Source organism: Mus pahari, chromosome 8, assembly GCF_900095145.1.
Source record: "Mus pahari chromosome 8, PAHARI_EIJ_v1.1, whole genome shotgun sequence".
NCBI lineage: Eukaryota > Metazoa > Chordata > Mammalia > Rodentia > Muridae > Mus > Mus pahari.
The window spans coordinates 106,062,081-106,083,589 of NC_034597.1; the positions used below are offsets into that span (position 1 = coordinate 106,062,081).

Here is a 21,509-nt window from a genome sequence, read left to right on the forward strand (position 1 = left end):
ACCCCATACACCCCCCCACACACACCCACACCCCCCACACACAACCCCCCTCCACACCACACACACCTACCTACCTACCTACCTTCGTGGGAACATTCTAAGACCTAAGCTCTGCAGTGGGATTCCCAGTAAGTGTAAGGTGGCAGGCATCTCTATGGTTTTGATCAGTCTTTCCCTGATAAGAAGTGATGTGGAGTGTTTCTGTGTACCTGCTGGCAAGTTCTTTATGTTCAAGGCCTTGAACTGTTTTTTTCCTAGCAGGGATTGTTTTTGAGTTCTATGAATTATTGATATAATCTTATCTGATAATATTGTTTATAACTTCTCCCTAATATTTCATTTGCCTTTTTACCTTGTGTCTGCATAACTTAAAAACTCAGATTATGTAAATAAACATAGCACTCTCTTAAATTATAATTTTATTTTTACCTCAAATGGATCAAATTTAGGTACTTTAATAGCTGTAACTAACTTTAGTAGAGAATGTTCACATTTTAAAGTGGGCTTATGTGTAATTCAAGGGGAAATGAATGATTGTGTTTTTAGTTGTTATAGCGTTCTGTAAGAATTCTGTCACTGAGCTACCGCTCCCCTCATTGTGAATTTGTATATCCGGGAGCAGTCACTGAAGTGTCAGGGGTATGATTCAGTAGAGTGAGGGCCCGGGTTCAGGTCCCAGCACTGAAAGGGAACTTGTGCTCGTGGTGGTGCCTGCTGATTCGTACACTTGAGAGTCCTTGCCATGGCCTGATAACATGTCACCTTCTCTTCACTGTTAAGGACATGCACAGAGCATGTAGGAAAGTGATTAATTCAGGATTTGGGTGACTAACTTGTTCATTGATTTAGACTTCATTGGAAAGTAATCGTAAAAGGCCTGCTGAGATGCTCAGTGGGTAGCTGCATGCTGTCACGCCTGACTAATCCTTGGAGTCCACATATGGGCTTCCGCTGTCTGTGCTCGTACTGTGACATACAACATACATATGTAAATAGTTACAGGTCAACTGGTTATAAAATACGTATGAAAATATTCGTAACGTTGTCAGTGAGAAATGGCAAAACTTCCATCTATGTTACTCCTGTGTGTGTTCCCTGCTGGTGTAGAATGAGTAACCCAATGTTAGCAACCCTTCCTATTGTCTCAGTTTATGGGCATGGTCTGATTGGCTCTTCTGTGCAGGGTTTGTGCCGTGGTATCTGTAATGGTAAGATCTTGCTGTGTGTTACAGGCATTGGATTTATAAGATTAACACTTGTATTTGTTGTTTGGCTGTAGCTCAAATCTAACCCCAGTGAGCACGAAGAGAAGGAAGCCGAGTCTCAGCTGGTAAAAGCTGATGAGATGCAGCGCCTGCGCTCCCAAGCGCTCAGTGCCTTTGACGGTGCCGACTACACTGCTGCTATAACCTTCCTTGATAAGATTTTAGAGGTAAGTTTCTCAGGCACTGAGCTGACGGACGAGTCTGGCACTGCTTTTTAGAGTAAGGCTCGTGTTAGACACTTTAACTACCAAACCAAGAGAGAGTACAGACTGATCTTTGGGCTCTTAGCTCTTAAAAATTGGTCATATAAATTTGGAACTGAAGTTTTTAGTAACTATTAGTACTTACTAGTGAGAATTCCATTTTGTTGTTGTTTCTGCCAGACTTTCTATTTCTTTGTAGTTCTAGTTAACTCAAAACTATCTATGTAGACCAGGCTGGCTCCAACTCACAGAGCTCTGCCTGCCTGCCTCTGCTCTTAGGAGAGTACTATGCTAGACAGCGGGTAAGAGACTTGTTACTTAAAGGGGAAGGGAAGATGGTGTGTGAAAACAAAGAGGAATACTTTTACAGTGAGAACCTTCTAGAGAGAAGGCAGAGAAAGAACGCTACAACAGGGAGGGTCCTAGTAGGAAGCATTACAGTTAGGATTTCCTTGCCTCCGAAGGATTTCAGAACAAAGCCCAAATGGAATTAATCAGTGTACTTACCATTTTCACAGCTCTTTGGCTTAATATTGGCAGTAAGCATGTGATCTGTGGACTCACCTGATAACTAAACAGTTATTTGTGTGAGATGATGTGTGTGTAGTTGTGTGTACTGTGATGCCCTTGAAGAGGTCAAAGATGCTTTCTGTGGAGTCAGCTCCCTTCTCCCATCTTTATGTGGGCCGTGGGGGTTAGACGCATCCCTAGGCTTGTATGCAAGCATCTTCACATACTAAAACATCTTGCTGGCTCTTACTTGATAATTTTATAGAAGGAATCATGTGATAGGGCATAGAGGAATTCTGTTATTTATCTATCTATCTATCTATCTATCTATTTATTGGTTTTTCGGGACAGGGTCTCTCTGTGTAGCCCTGGTTGTCCTGGAAATCTGCCTGCCTCTGCCTCCCAAGTGGCTTTTTTTTTTTTTTTTTTAATGTATGAGAGTATAGTGTAGCAGTCTTCAGACACACCAGAAGAGGGTATTAGGTCCCATTACAGATGGTTGTGAGCCACCATGTGGCTGCTGGGCACTGAACTCAGGACCTCTAGAAGAGCAGTCAGTGCTCTTAACTGCTGAGCCATCTCTCTAGCCCCTTTCTTCTTTTTTTAAAATAAGGCTTTACTATCAAGGAAGGAAAGATGTAACATCTTAAAAATATTGAATTTAGTGATCAATGTAGTGTCAGCATTTTTCTAACTGAGAACCTAGGAAGGAGGCGGGTATATACTCAGTTGGTAGAGTTTTGCTCAGCATTCACAGTGCCACAGTGTGATGCTTGGCATTGGATTAGCTGGATCTCGTGATCATAGGGTATTGGAGGCCAGCTTGTATATATGGTACCCTGTCTCAGCAAACAAGACAAATGAAGAATTATAAAAAAGAACCCATTTTTTAAAAATTATATTGATTCTCTTTAAATGTTTGAGTGGGAATAATCTAATAGTGAATGCTGTAGGCTTTCTTTATCTCTCCTCTCCTCCCCTACCCCCTTCTCAGGGTTTCATTGTGCATTAAGCTTGGCTGGAACTCAGTGTCCAAATGCTATGTTTTCTAATATTCAGAGTTGTAAAACAAAACAAAAAAGGCCCTTTGTTGCATGTGCATCTCCTTTCCCTGCTAAGAGTTTAAGACACACTCAAAAGATTATCACATTCTATCTGTCTCACGTAAGTGTGTCAGGGTTCTTGACACCATTTATAAAATAGTGACTATATCACATTGACTGAGGGGTTTTATGTGTATGAGTGTGTTCATGAATGTGTAGGGTGCAAGAATCAATGTGTATAACTATGTGTCTTAAAGTCTAGTTCTTTTGTTTCTTAAGGTTTGTGTTTGGGATGCAGAACTGCGTGAACTGCGAGCAGAATGCTTCATAAAGGAAGGAGAGCCCAGGAAAGCCATCAGTGACTTAAAGGCTGCTTCAAAGCTGAAGAATGACAACACAGAGGCGTTTTACAAAATCAGCACACTCTACTACCAGCTAGGAGACCACGAGCTGTCTCTCAGGTCAGCTCCTTCCATCCATAGCTAGTCTTTCTAAGGTTTCATCTCATGCTAATAGGAATATTAAAGCTTTTAAAAATACCTAGCCCTAGGGTATTATGTATATATAATATATACATCCTACAGTAATCTTCCTGAAATAGTCTTACTAATCCAAGGATGCTGTTTTACTTACTGAAGCTAAACTGGAGTATCCAATGCTTAACTCTGTGCCAGTTTGATTACTGTGTCTACAATGTGCATAGCCAATTACGAAGTCAGCATGTTTTCATCATTCCAGAGAATACTCTAATGATGATTTCTCTGCTTCATACAGAGAACTATTCAATAATTATCTTAACTTGGAATATTTCTCTATTTAAAAATTACATGAGCAGTGAAGTTCGTGAATGTCTGAAACTTGACCAGGATCACAAGCGGTGTTTTGCACACTATAAGCAAGTGAAGAAACTTAATAAGCTGATTGAGTCAGCTGAAGAACTGATCCGAGACGGCAGGTAAGAGCTTTCCTTATCTGCCTGGTTAGGATCCAGATGCACTGAGCTTAGCAACATCACCAGGGTTGTATACACACGTGGAAGCCGGCGATACCTCAGTAACAGTAACTGCATAGCATCCTTACTAGCAGAGCCGTATGCTAGTTCAGGTTTGTGGTCTTTTGTGCATTAGGCACTGAACTATACAGTGAGAGCGCAGAAATGTGACTGCAGTGCTTAGTCTTAAAGGTTTATGTGGGAGCCATATCGATCGATACCAGTGCTGGTGTATAGAGCTGTCTGCAAATTGCTCGAGTGGAACTTACCGGGACAAGCAGAGGAGCCTTAACCTGGTCTGTAGCAGTGCTAGAGTAGAACTTACTAGGAGAAGCAGAAGGACCCTTAACCTGGTCTATAGCAGTGAAGGCCTGGAGCCAGAGAAAAACTCTGGTTAGGGTAGTAGATATTTAAATTGTCCTCTTACAAGGGAGTGTGTGTTTGTGCCAGCACTGGGGTGTGGGGGTTGATGGGCTGGGCCAGGACCGTTGAAGAGAAGACTTGGCACACACTACTGCTTAGTAGAAGGTAGCCTCTGATCTCCCCTTACCTCCGACACCCCAGCCTCTGTAGCTGTCATGAGAATGCTTTACCCAGTTTCCTCCAGTGTCTCGCAAACTAATGTCTTGGATCAAGATGTTGATTAATTCTATCACTACTAAAGTCCCTCTTAGGTTGCCTTTTATAGCTACAACTACTTTCCTGTCCCTAGCTATCCTTAGATTCTAGTAACAGTGAATATATTCTTTGTTTCTATAGTTTTGCTATTTTAAAGAGTCTGAAAGAAATGGAAACAAAAATAATGTAAATGTATGAGATGAGCCTGTATTCTCCTTTAGCATAATCTCTGGGCATATACCCAGCTTCTTAAACTAATATTCCCTTTCTATTGTTGGTGAATGTTACCATGGTATTACTGTCCACTACAGTTATTTAGCATTCGCTCACTGAAGACCACCCATTGAATGATGCCGTTTTCTTTCACTTGTACGTCTTAGGTTAGAGCGACAGCTCAGTGGCAGGGTGCGTGCTTTTGCTCTCCAGTGCTGCTCCCTGCCGCCCACAATGTGTGTGTGTGTGTGTGTGTGTGTGTGTGTGTTCGCGAGCACGGCCTGTTTTGTGAACATTTCCTGGGGAGATGTGAACAAGTGTTTGCCAGTGACAGAGCACTTAGTTAGTTTAGTGAAGTAGCAAGTTTCCTGGAGTTAGAGGAGCATGGCTGGCCCTGTAGCAGCTCTACCACTGGGTTCCCCTAAGAATGGAGAATGAGTTCCCACAGAGTTTCCTCATTTAACTTTCCACTGCCTGTGTGCCCTAGCCACATGCTTTAAACTGTTTTTATTTAGTTGTGAGTATAGGCAAATACATGCCCTGGAGAATATGTCTGGGGCTTTTTCCACCCTGTGAGTTTTAGATTAACCTCAGGTCGTCATCAGTCTTGTTGACAAGTGTCATCATCTGCTGCCCCCATCCCCATGCTTTAGAGAATTTAAGGTTAGAGAATTTATTTGAAGGTAGGTCTTGTGCTCTTTCCATTCACTAAGCAACACAGTGAAAGGAGAGAGAAGTATCTGCAGCTTTGGAAGCAGTCTCCTGGTTACTCACTGGCTGCTTACTTCATAGATACACAGACGCAGCCAGCAAATATGAATCAGTCATGAAAACAGAGCCCAGTGTTGCTGAGTACACAGTGCGCTCGAAAGAGAGGATCTGCCACTGCTTCTCCAAGGTAACAGCTGACGTTCCCGGGCGGGGAACAGCAGCCGCATGGACTTAAAATTTGCACGCTTGTTCAGTGCACACACTACTGAGCCATCTCTCTGGTCCACAAGGCTTGTTTTTAGTTTATTTTGGCACGGAGTTTTGAACTCAGGAACTCATGCTTGACAGGCAGTCACTACCACTGAGGTGCACCTCCAGTCCATCTTTTCTTTTGCTTTTAGGATGAGAAGCCCGTGGAAGCCATTAGGCTATGTTCTGAAGTTTTACAGATGGAGCCCGACAATGTGAATGCTCTGAAAGACCGAGCCGAGGCTTACTTAATAGAGGAAATGTATGATGAAGGTAACCTGGGGAGGGCTTTGACCTGCGGTATTTAAGGGTTAAATGGTATGACACCAGCACATGAGAGGAGTTTGACCTGTGGTGTCTAGGGTTAAATGGTATGACACCAGCACATGAGAGGAGTTTGACCTGCGGTGTCTAGGGTTAAATGGTATGACACCAGCACATGAGAGGACTTTGACCTGTGGTGTCTAGGGTTAAATGGTATGACACCAGCACATGAAAGGAGTTTGACTTGTGGTGTCTAGGGTTAAATGGTATGACACCAGCACATGTCAGTTGCATTTTATTTTCAACACATTTATCTACAGATGGCTAAGAATTTGAAAAATTGGTAATTATTCTGACTTAGTGGATCATAATAGGTATAGCATCTGAAGAGAAAGTTTGGTTGAAACCAGATCAGTGGAATATGAAAATATGTATTGTATTATACATACATACATACATACATACATACATACATACATACATACATACAGAATGCACATACATCTGTCTAACAGGATGATTCTGTGAGCTCCCAGCTCTGCAATATTAGGGTACACTGAGCTAAGAGGGCTTCCTCCTAGACATTATAAGGACCTCAAAAATTGGCAATCCTGGAGCATATATAGTAGTTGAAAGATGGAACACATTACATGTATTGTCTTTTACCACATTTCTAACAGTACTATATGAACATTTAATTAGGTTTTTTTTTTTTGCTAATTTTTAAACTATTTGATGATTTCCCATGGATTTTAATCAGAATTATCTCCCGTTCTCTCCAACACACCACCCTCCTTATATCATTTTAACTTTTTTTTTTAATAGTAGATTGGCCTTGTAGGAGCATGTGCATGTGAGGCACACTTAAATCATGTACTGTTTACCGTTTTAAAGATTTCCTCCCATAGTGTGGAATCTGAGGAAATAAAACAGAAATTACATGCTTGTGGGAAGTATCTTAAGTTATAATCAGTTCCTTTTTTTAATCATGTGCATACAGGAACAACCAATAATTGTACGCTTTTTATAGTAAGACAAATATGCATACTGTAACTTAATAAATATGACTTAGAAGACTTGGTGGATGGGGTGGCAAGGTGGCTCAGTGGGTAGTGGTGCCTGCCGCAAGCCTGCTAACTTGTATTCAGTTTGGAGAACCACTGCAGGTGCTCCCTGGCCTCCCCTGCTGTGTGGGGCATCTCCTCCAGCTCTCACCTTTAAATGAAGTAACAGTTTTAAAATTCAAGAATGAAAATGTGAGCTGGGCATTGGTGGTGCACGCCTTTAGTCCCAGTTCTCAGAAAGCAGAAGCAGGCGGATCTCTCTAAGTTCGAGTCTAGCCTGGTCTACAGAGCAAGTTCTAGGACAGCCAGGGCTACACAGAGAGACCATGTCTTGGGGGAAAAAAATGTAAATGTGTTTTAAATTAAGAGTTTGTATGACTACCAGATTTGTATATCTTGAAATACTTTGCTCTCATATTCCTTCAGAAAGTGCTTGTTCCACGGCTAGGGTCGTAAGTGCTATTAAACCTCACTAGTATTTGTGATAATTTATGAACTAAGCTGGAAAAAATCCCCTGTAGCTGAATCACAATCATAGTATCATATGATGCCACAAGGGTATAAATTAGCCAGCCTCTAGGTTAGTTGCTCACATGGCTTGTCTAGTGATATCATTGGCTCATTTTCAGTGTAGAACAAGTAGCTAAAGTCTGCTAAGCTTGTCATTTTATCATTTGTTCAAGTTTCTTCTTATATTATACTCTTTATACAGTTAACTGTTGCCAAGATAAATGTGATCCAAAGAAATTTCTTTTTCTTCACTATTTTTCCACAAATAATAGAATTTGGTCTCAAAATCCTTTGTTTGTTTAGAAAATGTGTGCCAAGCTTCCCTGACTAAGCCCAGACTTGGTAGAGCACACTGCACTTATCCTGTAGTTGTACTTAGGGGCTAAGATGTGCTTCATGGAGGAAGAAAAGTGCAAAGGACCAACTAAGTTCTGGAGGAAACTTTTAAGATTCTATAAACTGACACAGTGAATTTAGTTCTACAACTCGGCCTCATCAGTGACCCAGCACCCAGGGCTGTCACTGAAAGCCAGTTTCTAGTCATTGTCTAGTCACACCTAGATTTCAGATTCCCAAGGATAGTGAGTCTGTGAGGCTAAGGAAAGAGTCTGTGAGTTTATTGGAACGTGTCTTCCTTCCTTTGCTATGCAATGGTCATTTAAGTCTCAGTGGTGGTAAGACTGCTCTGTATAATATTAAACTACTTTGAAGGAGGTGTGGGGAGACGACATGGGAGGGTGGACAAGTAAACCAACTACAGCGAGTTCTGTCAGACAGGAGCGAGAACCCCAGCCTCAATTAAGAATTAAGTTTAAACAAAATTATGGAAGTGGTACTCTTTAGGCTCATAGAAGCAACAGTGGGTAAGGGGACTGACAATGAGGACTAGGTCTGTGTTGGTAGAATACACAAAGGCACTGAGTAGTAATTCCCCCTAACAGCATTATCCTAAACATATCTTGACAGCCATTCAGGATTATGAAGCTGCTCAGGAGCACAACGAAAATGACCAGCAGATTCGGGAAGGCTTAGAGAAAGCCCAGCGGTTACTGAAGCAGTCACAGAAACGCGATTACTATAAAATCTTGGGAGTAAAAAGGTGAATTATTGAAGCTTGCATGCTGTATTTAATCAACTGCTTTAAAACTAATCTAGCTCTTTTTGTCTTAACCTGGTTCTTGTTGTTTACTCATGTTATTTCAGTCTTATTATTCTAACAAACTTTAACATCAGTATGTTACAGGCAGGTTTTTTTTTTATTTTTTTTATTTTATATAAAGACCAGCAGAGCACTAATAGAGAGGAGTTGGTGGTGAAGGAAGGCTGGGGTACCAATAGTTCCTATCTTCGACTCTTGGGACAAAAGATTAAGAAGTAGACTTATACTTTATTTTGGTTGGAGTGGGAAGGAAAAGGAAGCCCTTCCGTGGGCCTAAAGTTACAGTTGTACTGTAAATAAAGTTACTATTATTGTAAGACCCGCTTCCCAGGGTGCAGAGAGGACTCAGTGGCTAAGAGCACCTGGTCTTGCAGAGGACCCAGGTTCAGCTTTCAGTACCAGCATAAGGCTCGCAACCATCTCTAACTCCAGTTGTGATCTTCTCTTCTGGTTCTCTGTCATTGCACACATGATGGTCACACATGCAAGCAACATATAAATAAAATAAAAATTGTTATCTAAAAAAACAGACCCAAGTAGGCTGTCAGCTTTTGTAGTATTAAGTAAACTTAACCTAAAGTAAGGGGTTCAAAATAGAGTTTATGTATGTGTGTGCTTCATTCTGATTGACAGGGTCTCAATGTAAAATCCTGGCTGGCCTGAAGTCACAATGAAGATCTAGATGGCCTTAAACTCAGAGCGATTCTTGTGCCTCTCCTCTGTGCGCTTCTGGGATTAAAGCTTGCACTACCATCTCTGGTGTGAAAGTCTTTTTAATGCCCAGAAAAACCTAAATCATGGTAGTGTGGAGACTCAGAAAGTGACAGCTGTAAAGACCTGTACTATATTCTAAGATGCTTAATGAAGTGTCTCAGGAAGCCTTGGGTTTTAGCTCAGTGGTAGTGGGCTTGCCTTGCACACAGTTCTCAGTATCTGCCCCCAACCAACCCTATGGCCCAAAAAGGAAGGAAAAACGAAGTTGACTATCTAGAACAGTATGCTAAGCTTTTGATCTTTGACTTACATCTTTCGAATTTCTAGGAAAAGAAGGCTGTGTACAGACAGGTGTCCGTCCCTCCCTCCCTCCCTCCCTCCCTCTCTCCCCTTCACACAGAGCTTATAGTATTTGTTTGCTGGGCTGTGATGAATCTCAGGTTGATACATATACAAGGCCAAGGCAAGCTCTCTATCACTGAGTTCTCAAACAGGTCTATCAGCATAGCTCTTGTGGTTTTTTATGAAAGGAAATTGGACCCTTTCTCTTCTACATGAGTTTGAGAATCCTCAGGTACATGGTATAGTAAAAAGAATATTGACTGTGGAATACTTTTTTCCTGACAATTACTAAATAATTTCCTCCATCCTTCAGAAATGCCAAAAAACAAGAAATCATTAAAGCATACCGAAAGTTAGCATTGCAGTGGCATCCAGATAATTTCCAGAATGAAGAAGAAAAGAAAAAAGCAGAGAAAAAGTTCATTGACATCGCAGCTGCTAAAGAAGTCCTCTCAGACCCAGGTACCTCTCTCCTGAAGGGTGCAGTGAGGGTCTCTTCCTGCCTGTTCCCATCCCAGGCAGGGCCGATGCAGTGAGGAGCGGCGTGGGTGCTGCTGAGGGCTGCGGTCTCACCAGCCTCCTCCTGCCTCAGTGTGGGAACTCTCAGGGAGATGGTGTAGTGGTTGAACAAGCTCCTCTCACTTCTTAGGTTTTTTATTTTTTATTTTTGCAGTCATATGAAAGAACAACACTGAACATAACACACATATTTCTTAGACTCCTGTTAGCTTCCTAGCTCAGTGATGGATGATTCTTGGTACCAAATTTCCAAATGTCTTAGGAGCCTGGTGAGGAACCCAGTATGTGAAGCTGGCTTAAAAAGATGAGAGGAGCGTAGATCACCAGCTGGGCCTACTGTGCCTCCATGGATGTTACCAGCAATCTTGTTCCAAGTCACATGAGCAGATATCCTGGTTGACATGTATGTGAGGGAGACAGGCTAAGAAGTCATCCCCCCCTGCTTTTCTGTGCCTTTCCTATGCATGGGGATGGGCATTCTGATTTCAGCTAGAAAGGTCCAACAATGAGGAAACCAAGTTCTGTGCACCCATTTATACTACAGCTTTGAAATGCCCTTTGTCTCTAGTTGTACTCTAGTAAGCACTTTGTTATTGAACACGGAAGGTGCTGTCTGCTTCTCAGATGCAAAGGGCATTGCAAATTGTAGTGCAGTGTACTGGTAGAGCAGAGCCAGGCTCCTCCTTAGGAATTTGGAGGTGTTAAGGGTGTCCTGCCCCCTCCCACCAATCTTGAGAGTGCCTCATTGTGTTCTTCATGTGTCTACATTTTGGGAGGAAACAGCCTTACGGAATGTTGTGTTCCATCTGTTGGGCCAGATAGCTCCAGGAAGCCCCTTAGTTAGTTTGTGGGGGGGACTCAGTGAGGCTCTTGCCCAATGGACTTCCATCTGGGGTGAGAGTCATGACGAGCTGCTCTGTGACTGTGATGAGCGTGGCTTTGGGAGTTGTCTTTGCAATTGCTTTCTTCAGGATGGGAATGAGAAGGTATGGATTTGAGTATTAATGCCTCATACCCATACTGTAGATTAATATGTGGGACTTAACTTGCTGTTTTCTTTTCTAGAAATGAGAAAGAAGTTTGATGATGGAGAAGATCCTCTTGATGCAGAGAGTCAACAAGGAGGTGGTGGCAACCCCTTCCACAGAAGTTGGAACTCATGGCAAGGGTTCAATCCCTTCAGCTCAGGCGGACCGTTCAGATTTAAGTTCCACTTCAATTAAACCAGCTATTTTACTGCTCCTCTTCTTTATTATTATTTTTAACATTAAAAACAAATTTTGTTTGGGATTCTAATGGAAACAAAATGGAACAAATCTTTTAGTTTGTCCATGACCAAAGAGTTGTTATAAAGAAAAAAAGCTGTGCTCATTGTAGACTTAAGGTTGATGGGCCTGTCAAGGTGGGAAGCAAGGAACTGACTGTATTTCTGATGAAGCAGCCTATACTCATGTTGTGACTTCTGGGAGAAGTGGTCTGAGATGTTTATCCTGTGGAGGTGCTCAAAAAGCATCAGGTTCTATGCAGGCTTGTGTATTATAGCCGTGAGGAGGAGCTGTGATCTTTGATGGACTGTGCCTCAGGATTCTTAAAGGAGTGTGGACAGCTGAGCTTTACTTTTGGAGGAACAGTTATGCTTAGACTTTGGTCAGTCCATTCACTTGCAAGTATTTCTGTACCAGTGTCGTCAGCTCTCACGGCAGGAGGGGAGAGGCCACCTTCCAGGAAACTTAGCAGCAGCTGGTAGGGTGTATGTCCAGTATAGACTGCAAGTATTTTTGTTATTTTATATCTATAGGAAAATACCAATTTCACTTGAATTTGAAGAGGCTCTGTGGTTTTTTTAGACAATACCGTTGAAAGTCAGTTTGAAATACTTTTTAAGAAAGTTTAGTTCCAAGTTGTTTGGTAGAAATTTCCTGTCACAAAATTGGTTTAGAAATGGACTGTTGCTCTGTCAACATGAGCAGAGCATTATGGTTGCCTCTCGCAAGCAGTGCGGTGAGGCAGTGTCTTCTTCTCTCACATATTTAGTCCAGCTGTCTCTGTTGTATTGCTTGCTGGGTTTTGGACTGGCTGTTCCCTGGCTGTTTATTCTGTGAGAAGAAAGTAGAGGCTTGCAAATGGATTCAGCTCTGGCTGTGTACCTTCTATCATCCACTCAATAAGATGGCATTTCCTCCTGAGACATTCCCGTCCCTCTTACTTTACAGCAGATGCTTAAGAAATGTACTAGTCAGTATTTGTATACTGTATAATTTTTGCCTTAAAAATCTGTTGCTAAATCAAGAATATTGAATATTTATGGAACTACTGATGCTGTATTGAAAACTTAGAAGAATTACTCTGGTAAGAATTATTGTCTCTATTCTAGATTTTTTTTTTTTAAACGTGAGATATTTTAAGCATAAAGGTCTAATATATTGCTTTTATAAAATTAAACATTTTAGTTAATTGTGGGAAGGAAGCATGAATGTAGCAGCCAAGCACAAATCGTTTTCTTAACCTATAGTCATATCATCTTGAGCAGATAGAGAAAAAGATTTTGTTAATTGCAAGAACATGAATTACATGAGTTGGGCAGAACATTTAAGTGATTTTTGCCTCTGCTTAGGAGCCTCTTTCTCACCCAAACACTTAACAATGCATTTCAAAATACCTTTCAGCTTTCATTTTGCTTCAGTGTCTCACAGTTCAAGGCAGGCAAGAAAACTTGCAGCTTTTATCCTAGCAGTAGAGACAGGCAGAGGCAGGTGGATTCCTAAGAGTTTGAGCCAGTCTGGTTTACATAGTGAGTTCCATGCCAGGGCCTCCACCAAAATACTAAATCAGTTCAAGCCAGTGTGAAACATTGAATGAAAAATAAAAAGCGCATTTTTGTGTTTTTCAGATCTTAGTGATCTTACGTTAACTACTTACCTTACATTGTCTTTCAGTCTGACTCCTTTTGTGACGTCACTGGCAGTTGTGAACTGGAGTGACAGCACCTCTGTGCTTTGCAAAGCCCAGTGTTCACCAGCAGAACAAAGGAGGCATCACGGTGCTCACACTCCCACTTAGAGTGATGTCAGCTGCCCGAGTGTGGGTGAAGGTGGGCTGCATGGACACGTGTCCCAGATCTAGCTGCCTCCTAACTTGCTTCCCAGAGAGGTTTTCTCTCTCTCTTTTTCCCCTTCCTACTTATAACAACCCAAAGTAACTGAGGATTAGGCTTTGTCATTGCAAACTGGTGCCAAAGGCAGATGCTGTGGCAGCAGGTTAGTGAGGTAGCCCTCCTGTGCTCATTAGTGAGGTAGGGTGTCCAGACTGCCCCAGACGAGTCACAGCGTCAGAACAGTGGTTTCTGCTACCTCCCTGACATTGGATGGCAGGCACTGTGGAACCACATTACTGAAAAAGCATTCTCTGCCTCTTTCTCTCCCCTCTGTTTGCAGAGCTTCTTCCACATTCCAATTTCTGTGTTTAGGATCTGCAGGTAACCTTTGTGGTAATTCTGGGAAAAATATGATCAAAGTTCACTTTGGCTGAACTCTGTTCTGTTCATGGACGTCCCCTCCTCTGTGGTGAGCTTCCTAAGTGCAGTGTCCCTGGGCTGTGTCCAGTGCTCGTCGCTCAGGAGGAAGGAGAAGCATCTGCTATGGGGCCACACCTTTTATTTCTACAACTCTACTCTTTCTTACTATGAATAGAAGAAAACCTGAAAAACATCTCAGTGGTTTATTAATGTGAATTGGATATAATGTCTTAAGTTAAAAATGTAGTCAGTGTTAAAAGTCTGTTTTTAAATAGCAGTATGCAGATTTGTCACTGGAGTTCTGATAATGAATGGAATTAAAATTTTTTTTTTTTTTTTTAAACATAAGCAGACATGGTGGCTCATGCCTGTAATCCCAGAATGTAGGGCTGCAATAGAATGTCACTGTGACTTTAGGCCCCATTTCAAAAATACCAAACTTAAACACATCCCCAAACAAGTATGAGAGAGGATTACAGATAACTAAGTAAAAAATGTCAGTGGTCACCATTATCTATTCCTGGGTCAGAAGCTGTCATGTGCCATGAAGACGGCAAGTTGCACTAGGTAGCTGAGACTCCGCGGCCCGTGGGTGCCAACCTGCCTTACAGACATGTCCCTGGGTAAGTGAGGAGCGAAGAGGGTTTTCTTGACTGAACTTGACTTTGCTGTAGTGAAGGAGGGAGGGGAAATGGTAATCTCTAAGAGCTCATCTTTTCCAGATCGTATCATTTCTTTTCTATAGTGGCAGAATTTATTCTGTAATTTCAAATGATGTTAAAAGGGGAGGTACTTTTTTTTTTTTTAAACAGATGATCTCATTTCCTGAATGATTTAAGAGTAAAATTTAGCCACTGCGTGGCTTTGTGTATAGTAACAACAGGTTTTATTGCACTATCTATGGTTGAAATACCTGTGCAAAGAAATGCAGGGCACAGGGGAGGTAAAAATTAAAGCTGTTTGATATGTTAAATTAGTACTCTTAAGTTTATATTTGTTTTAAATGGGACAAATCTTACTTAATCCATCTCAGTTTAGTGTTTTAATAAAAAAGGAACTAAAAATTATTTCAACTTGGGCTTACATGTGTCAATATGGGCAATATGAATATGGGCAATATTTTTATGCCCGTGTATTTTCACATTTAATAAAAATATTTATGGTCATATCCACTACTTGCTTGCTTCTGATTCATGTTTAGCCTTTGATTTAAAATTTTAAGAAAGTCCATCTTAGAAGTCTGTTTCTTTTCTTTCTTTCTTACTTTTTTTAATTAGATATTTTCTTTATTTACATTTCAAATGCTATCCCAAAAGTTCCCTATACCCTCCCCCACCCCTGGTCCCCTACCCACCCACTCCCACTTCTTGGCCCTGGCATTCCCCTGTACTGGGTCATATAAAGTTTGCAAGACCAAGGGGCCTCTCTTCCCAATGATGGCCGAATAGGCCATCTTCTGCTACATATGCAGCTAGAGACACAAGCTCAGGGGGGACTGGTTAGTTCATATTGTTGTTCCACATACACGGTTGCAGCCCCCTTCAGCTCCTTGGGTACTTTCTCTAGCTCCTCCACGGAGGGCCCTGTGTTCCATCCAATAGCTGTAAGTTTCTGGACTAATATCCAAGAAGTCTGTTTCTACCCTTATCTCATACAGCATCAGGACAGAGTTGATGGAGGGCTTTCCTTTATGTGAGTTTACCAGGGAGAGCAGAGAACACCATGTCCTAGAAATGTGGGACTTACAATAGTTATTCCTTCATTTTCATACTCAAGTGTAACAGGTGGCTTCATCTGAACACTTACAATTCACTTGTGTCATGGTTACAGGAAGGGCATGGTACCATAGCTTCTGGAAACAATAAAGGCAGTTAATTTCAGTTATGTATTTTATATTGAAGGAAAAACAAAATACTTAAATTTATTTAGAACTTTTACAGAAAAGTTAGAAACTTCTAAATCCATAGTGGTGGTGTTGGTACCACGACAGCGGAGATGTCAGCAGGTAAATAAGACTGGTGCTGCCTGACAGGGAAGAGAGGGGACGTATTCTTTCCCAGAGCCTCTGGCTCTCCCTCACCACCACGCTCCTGTTAGCGCTCACCCTCAGTTCTGGCCTTCACAGGCATCTTAAGGCCTACAGTTTAATCCCCAGCAACTCTTTCCCCTCATTTTGAGCAAATCCTTCTGTGGGAGCTGGGTGCATGGCAAACAGAATCTCAGCACACACTGGGTGTATGGCAAACAGGATCTCAGCATGCACACTTATGCTTTTGTCTGCTTTATGCCATGGCCCTAAAGAATCAAAACCAAAGGGGGTTCGGTGACTTCCTCTTGGAAATCCCTCTCATGGGAAATGTTCTAGTTCCTCACCTCTCTTCAGTTTCTTTTTTCTTTTTTTTCCTTTTTGTAATCATTCTTTCAAAAAGCCTGCCTCTTCTCCCTGAGACTCTGAATAATCAGGCTCAAGCCACCATCCCAGCTTCATCTTTGGTCATAAACAAGTAAGCTGTGAATGCTGGTTGCTTTCAAACTCTTCATTGACTTCAGTAACAGTGGTGGGGATAAAGGCTGGGCAGCACTGAGTTCTCGCTTCCGCGCACGGAGTCATCAGTACCTTTGAGTCCAGCGTTCTGGTGCGTCAGTCTATGTTGTTGTTGGGTTTTTTTAAAGACAGGGTTTCTTGGTAAATCCCTGGCTCTCCTGGAATTCATTCGGTAGACCAGACTGGCCTTGACCTCAGAGATGCACCTGTCTAGGACTCCAGAGCGCTGGGTATAAAGGCATGCACCACCACCACCTGGCTGTGTTCACATTTTAATTTTCAGCCTAGGTAAATGAGTCACACTTTCCTTTAGGGCTGGAGAAAGTAGAAAGTACTGTTACAGAAAGTAAAGGTTCTCTGTCATCTCACCCCCTTCCCCCCAAAAGAAACACCATGACTAAGCAACCCTTGTGTTACCTTTCCACAGCACTGTTCATTGCTGAAGGAAGTCAGGACAAAAGCTCATGCAGGGCGGGGATGTGGAGGCAGGAGCTGCTGCAGAGGCCATGGAGGAGTGCTGTTTACGGGCTTCCTCAGCTTGCTTTCTTGTAGAAGATCAGCCCAGGGATGGCACTACCCACAGTGGGCTGGACCCTTCCCCATCAAGCAGCAATTTAAAAAATGCCCTACAGGCTTGCCTACAGCAGGATTTTATGGAGGCATTTTCTCAGTTGAAGTTCCTTCCTCTCAGATAACTTTAGCTTTTGTCAAGTTGACTTAAAAGTATCCCATACAATTGACTCCTTATCAATTTGACAAGCACATCACTGTAAAGCTGCTACCTTTTTGTTCACTCCCAAGATCACACATTAATGCAAACATCACAATATAAAACATTTTACAATCTTACAAATTCAAACACTTTAAAAATTCAGTCTTAAAAAAAATCCAAAGTCTTAAAATCATAAGTCTTTCAAGTTAGGCCCCTGTAATGTTTTAAAAACTTATTTCAATAGGGAAGAACCAGGGCCCAGTCAGACACAACTCCAAATGTATAACTAAGTCAGTGCCCAGTTTTCACTCACGATCTTCCGGACTCCTCTGGGGCTTGGGTCACTCCCCTGGCTCTGCTCTCTGCGGTGCACACAGCTTGTCCTCTAGGCTCTGACCAGCTCTACTGCTGCTGCTTGTCCCATGCTACTGCTGACTCTAAAACGCTGGGGTCTGCTGCAGCTGGGCTGCACATTCCCCAGTAGCCTCTCCTGTGCCCTCTTGCTGGTGCCAGGCCTCAGCTGCTCTCCCTGGCCACTTCATGTCTTCAGGAAGAACAACACCTGAGAGATGGACATTACTGAGCTTGGCTGCCAGCATGCTGTAGAGCCTCGAGAAAGTGGCTTGTGTGAGACACTTGGGGAACACTTCCTACAAGGCCACTTCAGCGATCCAAAGCCTCTAGTCATCTCCCATAAGACAATATGGTCAGATCTGCCACAGCGTTAGTCCACTCCAGGTGCCAATTTCTGTCCTAGTTAGGGTTATCATTGGTGTAATGAAACACAATAACCAAAGCAAGTTGGGGAGGAAAGGGTTTATTTGGCTTAAACTTTCACAGTGTTCACTGAAGAATTTCAGAATGGGAAATCAAAACAGCAGGACCCTGAAGGCAGGCTGATGCAGAGGCCATGGAAGGGTTCTGCTTGCTTGTTCCTCGTGGCTTATTCAGTTTGCTTCCTTAACAGAACCCAGGACCACCAGCCCAGGGATGGTGGGACCACCCACAATTAGCTGGGCCCTCCCACTATCAATCTCTAAGAGAACTTACCTACAGGCTTGCTTACAGCCCCATCTTATAAGGACAGTTTCTAAATTGAGGCCCCCTCCTCTCAGATGACTTTAGGTTCTGTCAACTTGACATAAAACTATCCAGCCTAGGTCATTTTATTAAAAAATGTCCTTGCAAAGAAAGACATAATTCAAAAATCTGGATTTTCCAGCATGTTACTCATTTAGAAATGAGACATGTAAATTAATCTTTCAAATCACAGATGAGAAAAGGAAGCTATCAAAAAATGTTTTTTTCCCAGAGGCAGTTTCACTGTGTAGGCCTGGCTGTCCTTGAACACTCTGTACATCAGGCTTGCCTTGAACTCAAGAGATCCACCTGTCCCTGACTCCTGAGTGCTAGGATTAAAGGTGTGCACAACCACCACCCAGCTTCAGATCTGATATTTTATGTCAGAAATTAATTGCAGTATAAATTGAAATGTCTAAAGTAATACAGTGAGCGAGGAAAGAATGGAAGGTATTGTCTTAATTGGAATGAGTGGACCGGCCAGGGGAAGCGTTTTGGTCAGGTCTGGATAGTAACTGGACCCTAAAGGTTCCATGCTGAGAGGCTGCCTACCAGCCTTCTCTGGTGCTACTGTGAAGTGGGAGATGGAACCTTGTAAGAGGTCAAACCCAGTAAAGAAGGTTACTGGTGGTACACCCTCATGGGCACAGAGACCCGAGTTCCATTCTTTCATCTCTTGGTTCCCAGCAGTGCTGAGGTGAGCCTCCTCCCCCTCATAGGGGAGGAGCCCAAAGCAATGTGGGGAAGTGTCCATGGACTGAAATCCCAAGTGAAAAAACCCTTTCTTCCGTAAACTTTATTTTGGATATTTTGTCACAGAGAATGGATAAATATGTGTATTTTTCAAGTTCTCTATAGGCTATAGATGTAGCAGGACTACAGTCTTAATTTTGACGAGCTGAAAGGACCCAAGCCTCTGACTCAGCGTGGGACTTGTGTGCGGACCTGTCCTGAGATGAGCCAGCCCTTACCTAGGTAAGAGGGTTCCTCACTACACGGGAGCCTTCCCAGACGACCCGCAACTATCACAGAATCTGGAAGGGGTGGCTGGAACTGGGCAGCCACTAGGCTCTATGAAATGTTTCTCAAGAAGAATCTGGAGAGCTTTTTAACCTGGAGGAATTCCCATGGTTACATGGGACCTGTCAGAGGTGTCCATTTTTTTTTCCTACTGCAACATGCTGCTGCATCTACTGACATGCTGAGCCTTATTCAGAATTATCCCTGGGATGTATACAGCCCAGCACACACATGTAGCCAAGGGGCTACAGGTTATACATCTAGATCACACTTGGGCGGATGACATTTAAAGGACACTGAGGTATGTTTTAGTCCCAAGATGCTATAAATACAGAATATTTGAGTAGTTTAAAAATATTTCGTATTCCTATTTATCTACTTAACCACAGCAGGGAAGACTTTTACTTAGTTTCTATAGGCATACACAGTTTAACATCCTTTATCCTGATTCTGTAAAAGTATTGAGTCCTTTTAAATAAACATACAGTATGGCTTATGCCTATCAAACATCCAGAACATAAATATAGCACAGGATTAAAATCTATGACTTAAGATAAATGTGTACAGTGCAATATGACTTCCATTTAATGATTGTTAAAGTATAAAATGGGCTTGCTTTTAAATAATTCAGAGAAAGCTGTGAGTTCTTTTTCTTAAAAAGCACAAATTTCTGTAATTTTAAATGCATTTTTTTGAGTAAGGAAATATAAGTGTACTTGAAGCTGGAATACTAAACCAACAAGGACCTTCAAAAACCTTCAAGGACATCTGACGACATCAAACTAGCTGGTGAAAACATAAACAACAGCAGCAGCAGCAACAACAACAACAGCAACAGCAACAACAACAACAGCAGCAGCAGCACCTTAAGCCATGGGGAGAAGGAATAGTCCATCAATCACATAAATTAGGTTTATTTTAAAACTTTACATGTGTTTTAAATAAAGCTTATGAACAGTCAACCTTATGTCGATAACTTGAATGAAATGGCCTACTAGTCGTAGCAGTTCCACAGATCTCCAGCAGGTGGCAGATTTTCATCACATTTCATCTTCTGGAATCACGCTAGAGTTCATCATGAACTGAAACTGCAGGGAATGGAAAGCTGACTTAGTATTTGAAATCTCAAAATACAGAATTAACCTAAAATGTCAGCAAGGGATATAAAACATTTAAATTTTGACAGATAATCTTGCTTATTAATATATTATTATATGTTGTCATTCACTGTGGGGATAGCTCTTTGTACATTTTGGTACCTCTTCTGATGCACCATGAACATGTCTTTTTAACCACCTATAAATGTGAATGTACTATGGAAGTGAATATACACACACACACACACACACACACACACACACATGTGTGTGTGTGTGTGTGTGTGTGTGTGTGGTGTGTAATTAGCATTTTGTGAAATCACATTAAAATACTGTAAGTAAGAAAAGATTAAAAACCCATGATATTTAACTCTAACAGGCTAAAGAGTCAGAACAAAGTGATATTTTGTAGGCAAAGTCAAAATATTAATGAAACGCAGTCTGATCTTTAATTTGACTTTCTTTAAATTCCACTTAATTCCATCTCCAAGATGGTAAATAGAAGAGAATAATAAAAGGATGAATAAAATAGGCACAAGATGCCATTGGGGCAGAGTTCCTAATGGTCATCTTGATCTAGAAAACAACTGTGCCGACACATAAACATCAGTCAAGAATACACAGCCAGGGTGCTGAGCTGTCTTTTCTGATGATGGCTTGGGGTGCCCAACAGAACCTCAGCAGAAGTCAGCCAGCGAAGTGATGAGTGCAGAGGGTCTGTGCTAATCTCAGGCCTATCACTACACACCATTCCTGCTACATCAGAGAGAAACTGAGAGGCAGGTGTTTATTTCAAGATAAAAGGTGGAATCTACTGTATAGGCATAGTGTTATTGAGCTTTGTATAAAGATTATTCTTGTATTATTTAAATGCTGATTTCTGTGTCCCAATATCTGGTTGAAATCCAGAGAATCTCCTGTCAGTGTGGTATGAACATTATTCTGATTGGTCAATAAAGCTAGCTCATCAGCCAATGACTAAGCAGGGGCTGGACTAGGGCTGGACCTCTGTCTTAGTCAGGGTTTCTATTCCTGCACCAAAGTCATGACCAAGAAGCAGGTAGGGAGGAAAGGGTTTATTCGGCTTACATTTCCACATTGCTGTTGATCACCAAGGAAGTCAGGACTGGAACTCAAGCAGGTCAAAAAGCAGGAGCTGATGCAGA

General features: G+C 42.0%; 2 protein-coding genes across 3 annotated transcripts in view; one reads left to right on the forward strand and one right to left on the reverse strand.

The window, feature by feature from the left end:
• Nucleotides 1-15,064, forward strand: part of Dnajc3 (DnaJ heat shock protein family (Hsp40) member C3) — a 36,774-nt gene extending 21,710 nt beyond the window's left edge. Inside the window, exons 5-12 of the mRNA XM_021203433.2 lie at nt 1,280-1,432; nt 3,301-3,482; nt 3,857-3,976; nt 5,636-5,741; nt 5,956-6,076; nt 8,608-8,740; nt 10,170-10,318; nt 11,441-15,064. Coding sequence (XP_021059092.1) covers nt 1,280-1,432; nt 3,301-3,482; nt 3,857-3,976; nt 5,636-5,741; nt 5,956-6,076; nt 8,608-8,740; nt 10,170-10,318; nt 11,441-11,598 — 1,122 coding nt within the window. The 3' untranslated portion in view covers nt 11,599-15,064. The remainder of the gene's footprint in view (nt 1-1,279; nt 1,433-3,300; nt 3,483-3,856; nt 3,977-5,635; nt 5,742-5,955; nt 6,077-8,607; nt 8,741-10,169; nt 10,319-11,440) is intronic.
• Nucleotides 15,065-19,590: 4,526 nt separating this feature from the next.
• Uggt2 (UDP-glucose glycoprotein glucosyltransferase 2) overlaps nt 19,591-21,509 on the reverse strand; it is a 123,073-nt gene continuing 121,154 nt past the window's right edge. For both annotated transcript variants that reach the window (XM_021203351.2, XM_029541886.1), the window contains one exon: nt 19,591-20,334. In XM_021203351.2, coding sequence (XP_021059010.1) covers nt 20,312-20,334 — 23 coding nt within the window. In that variant the 3' untranslated portion in view covers nt 19,591-20,311. The remainder of the gene's footprint in view (nt 20,335-21,509) is intronic.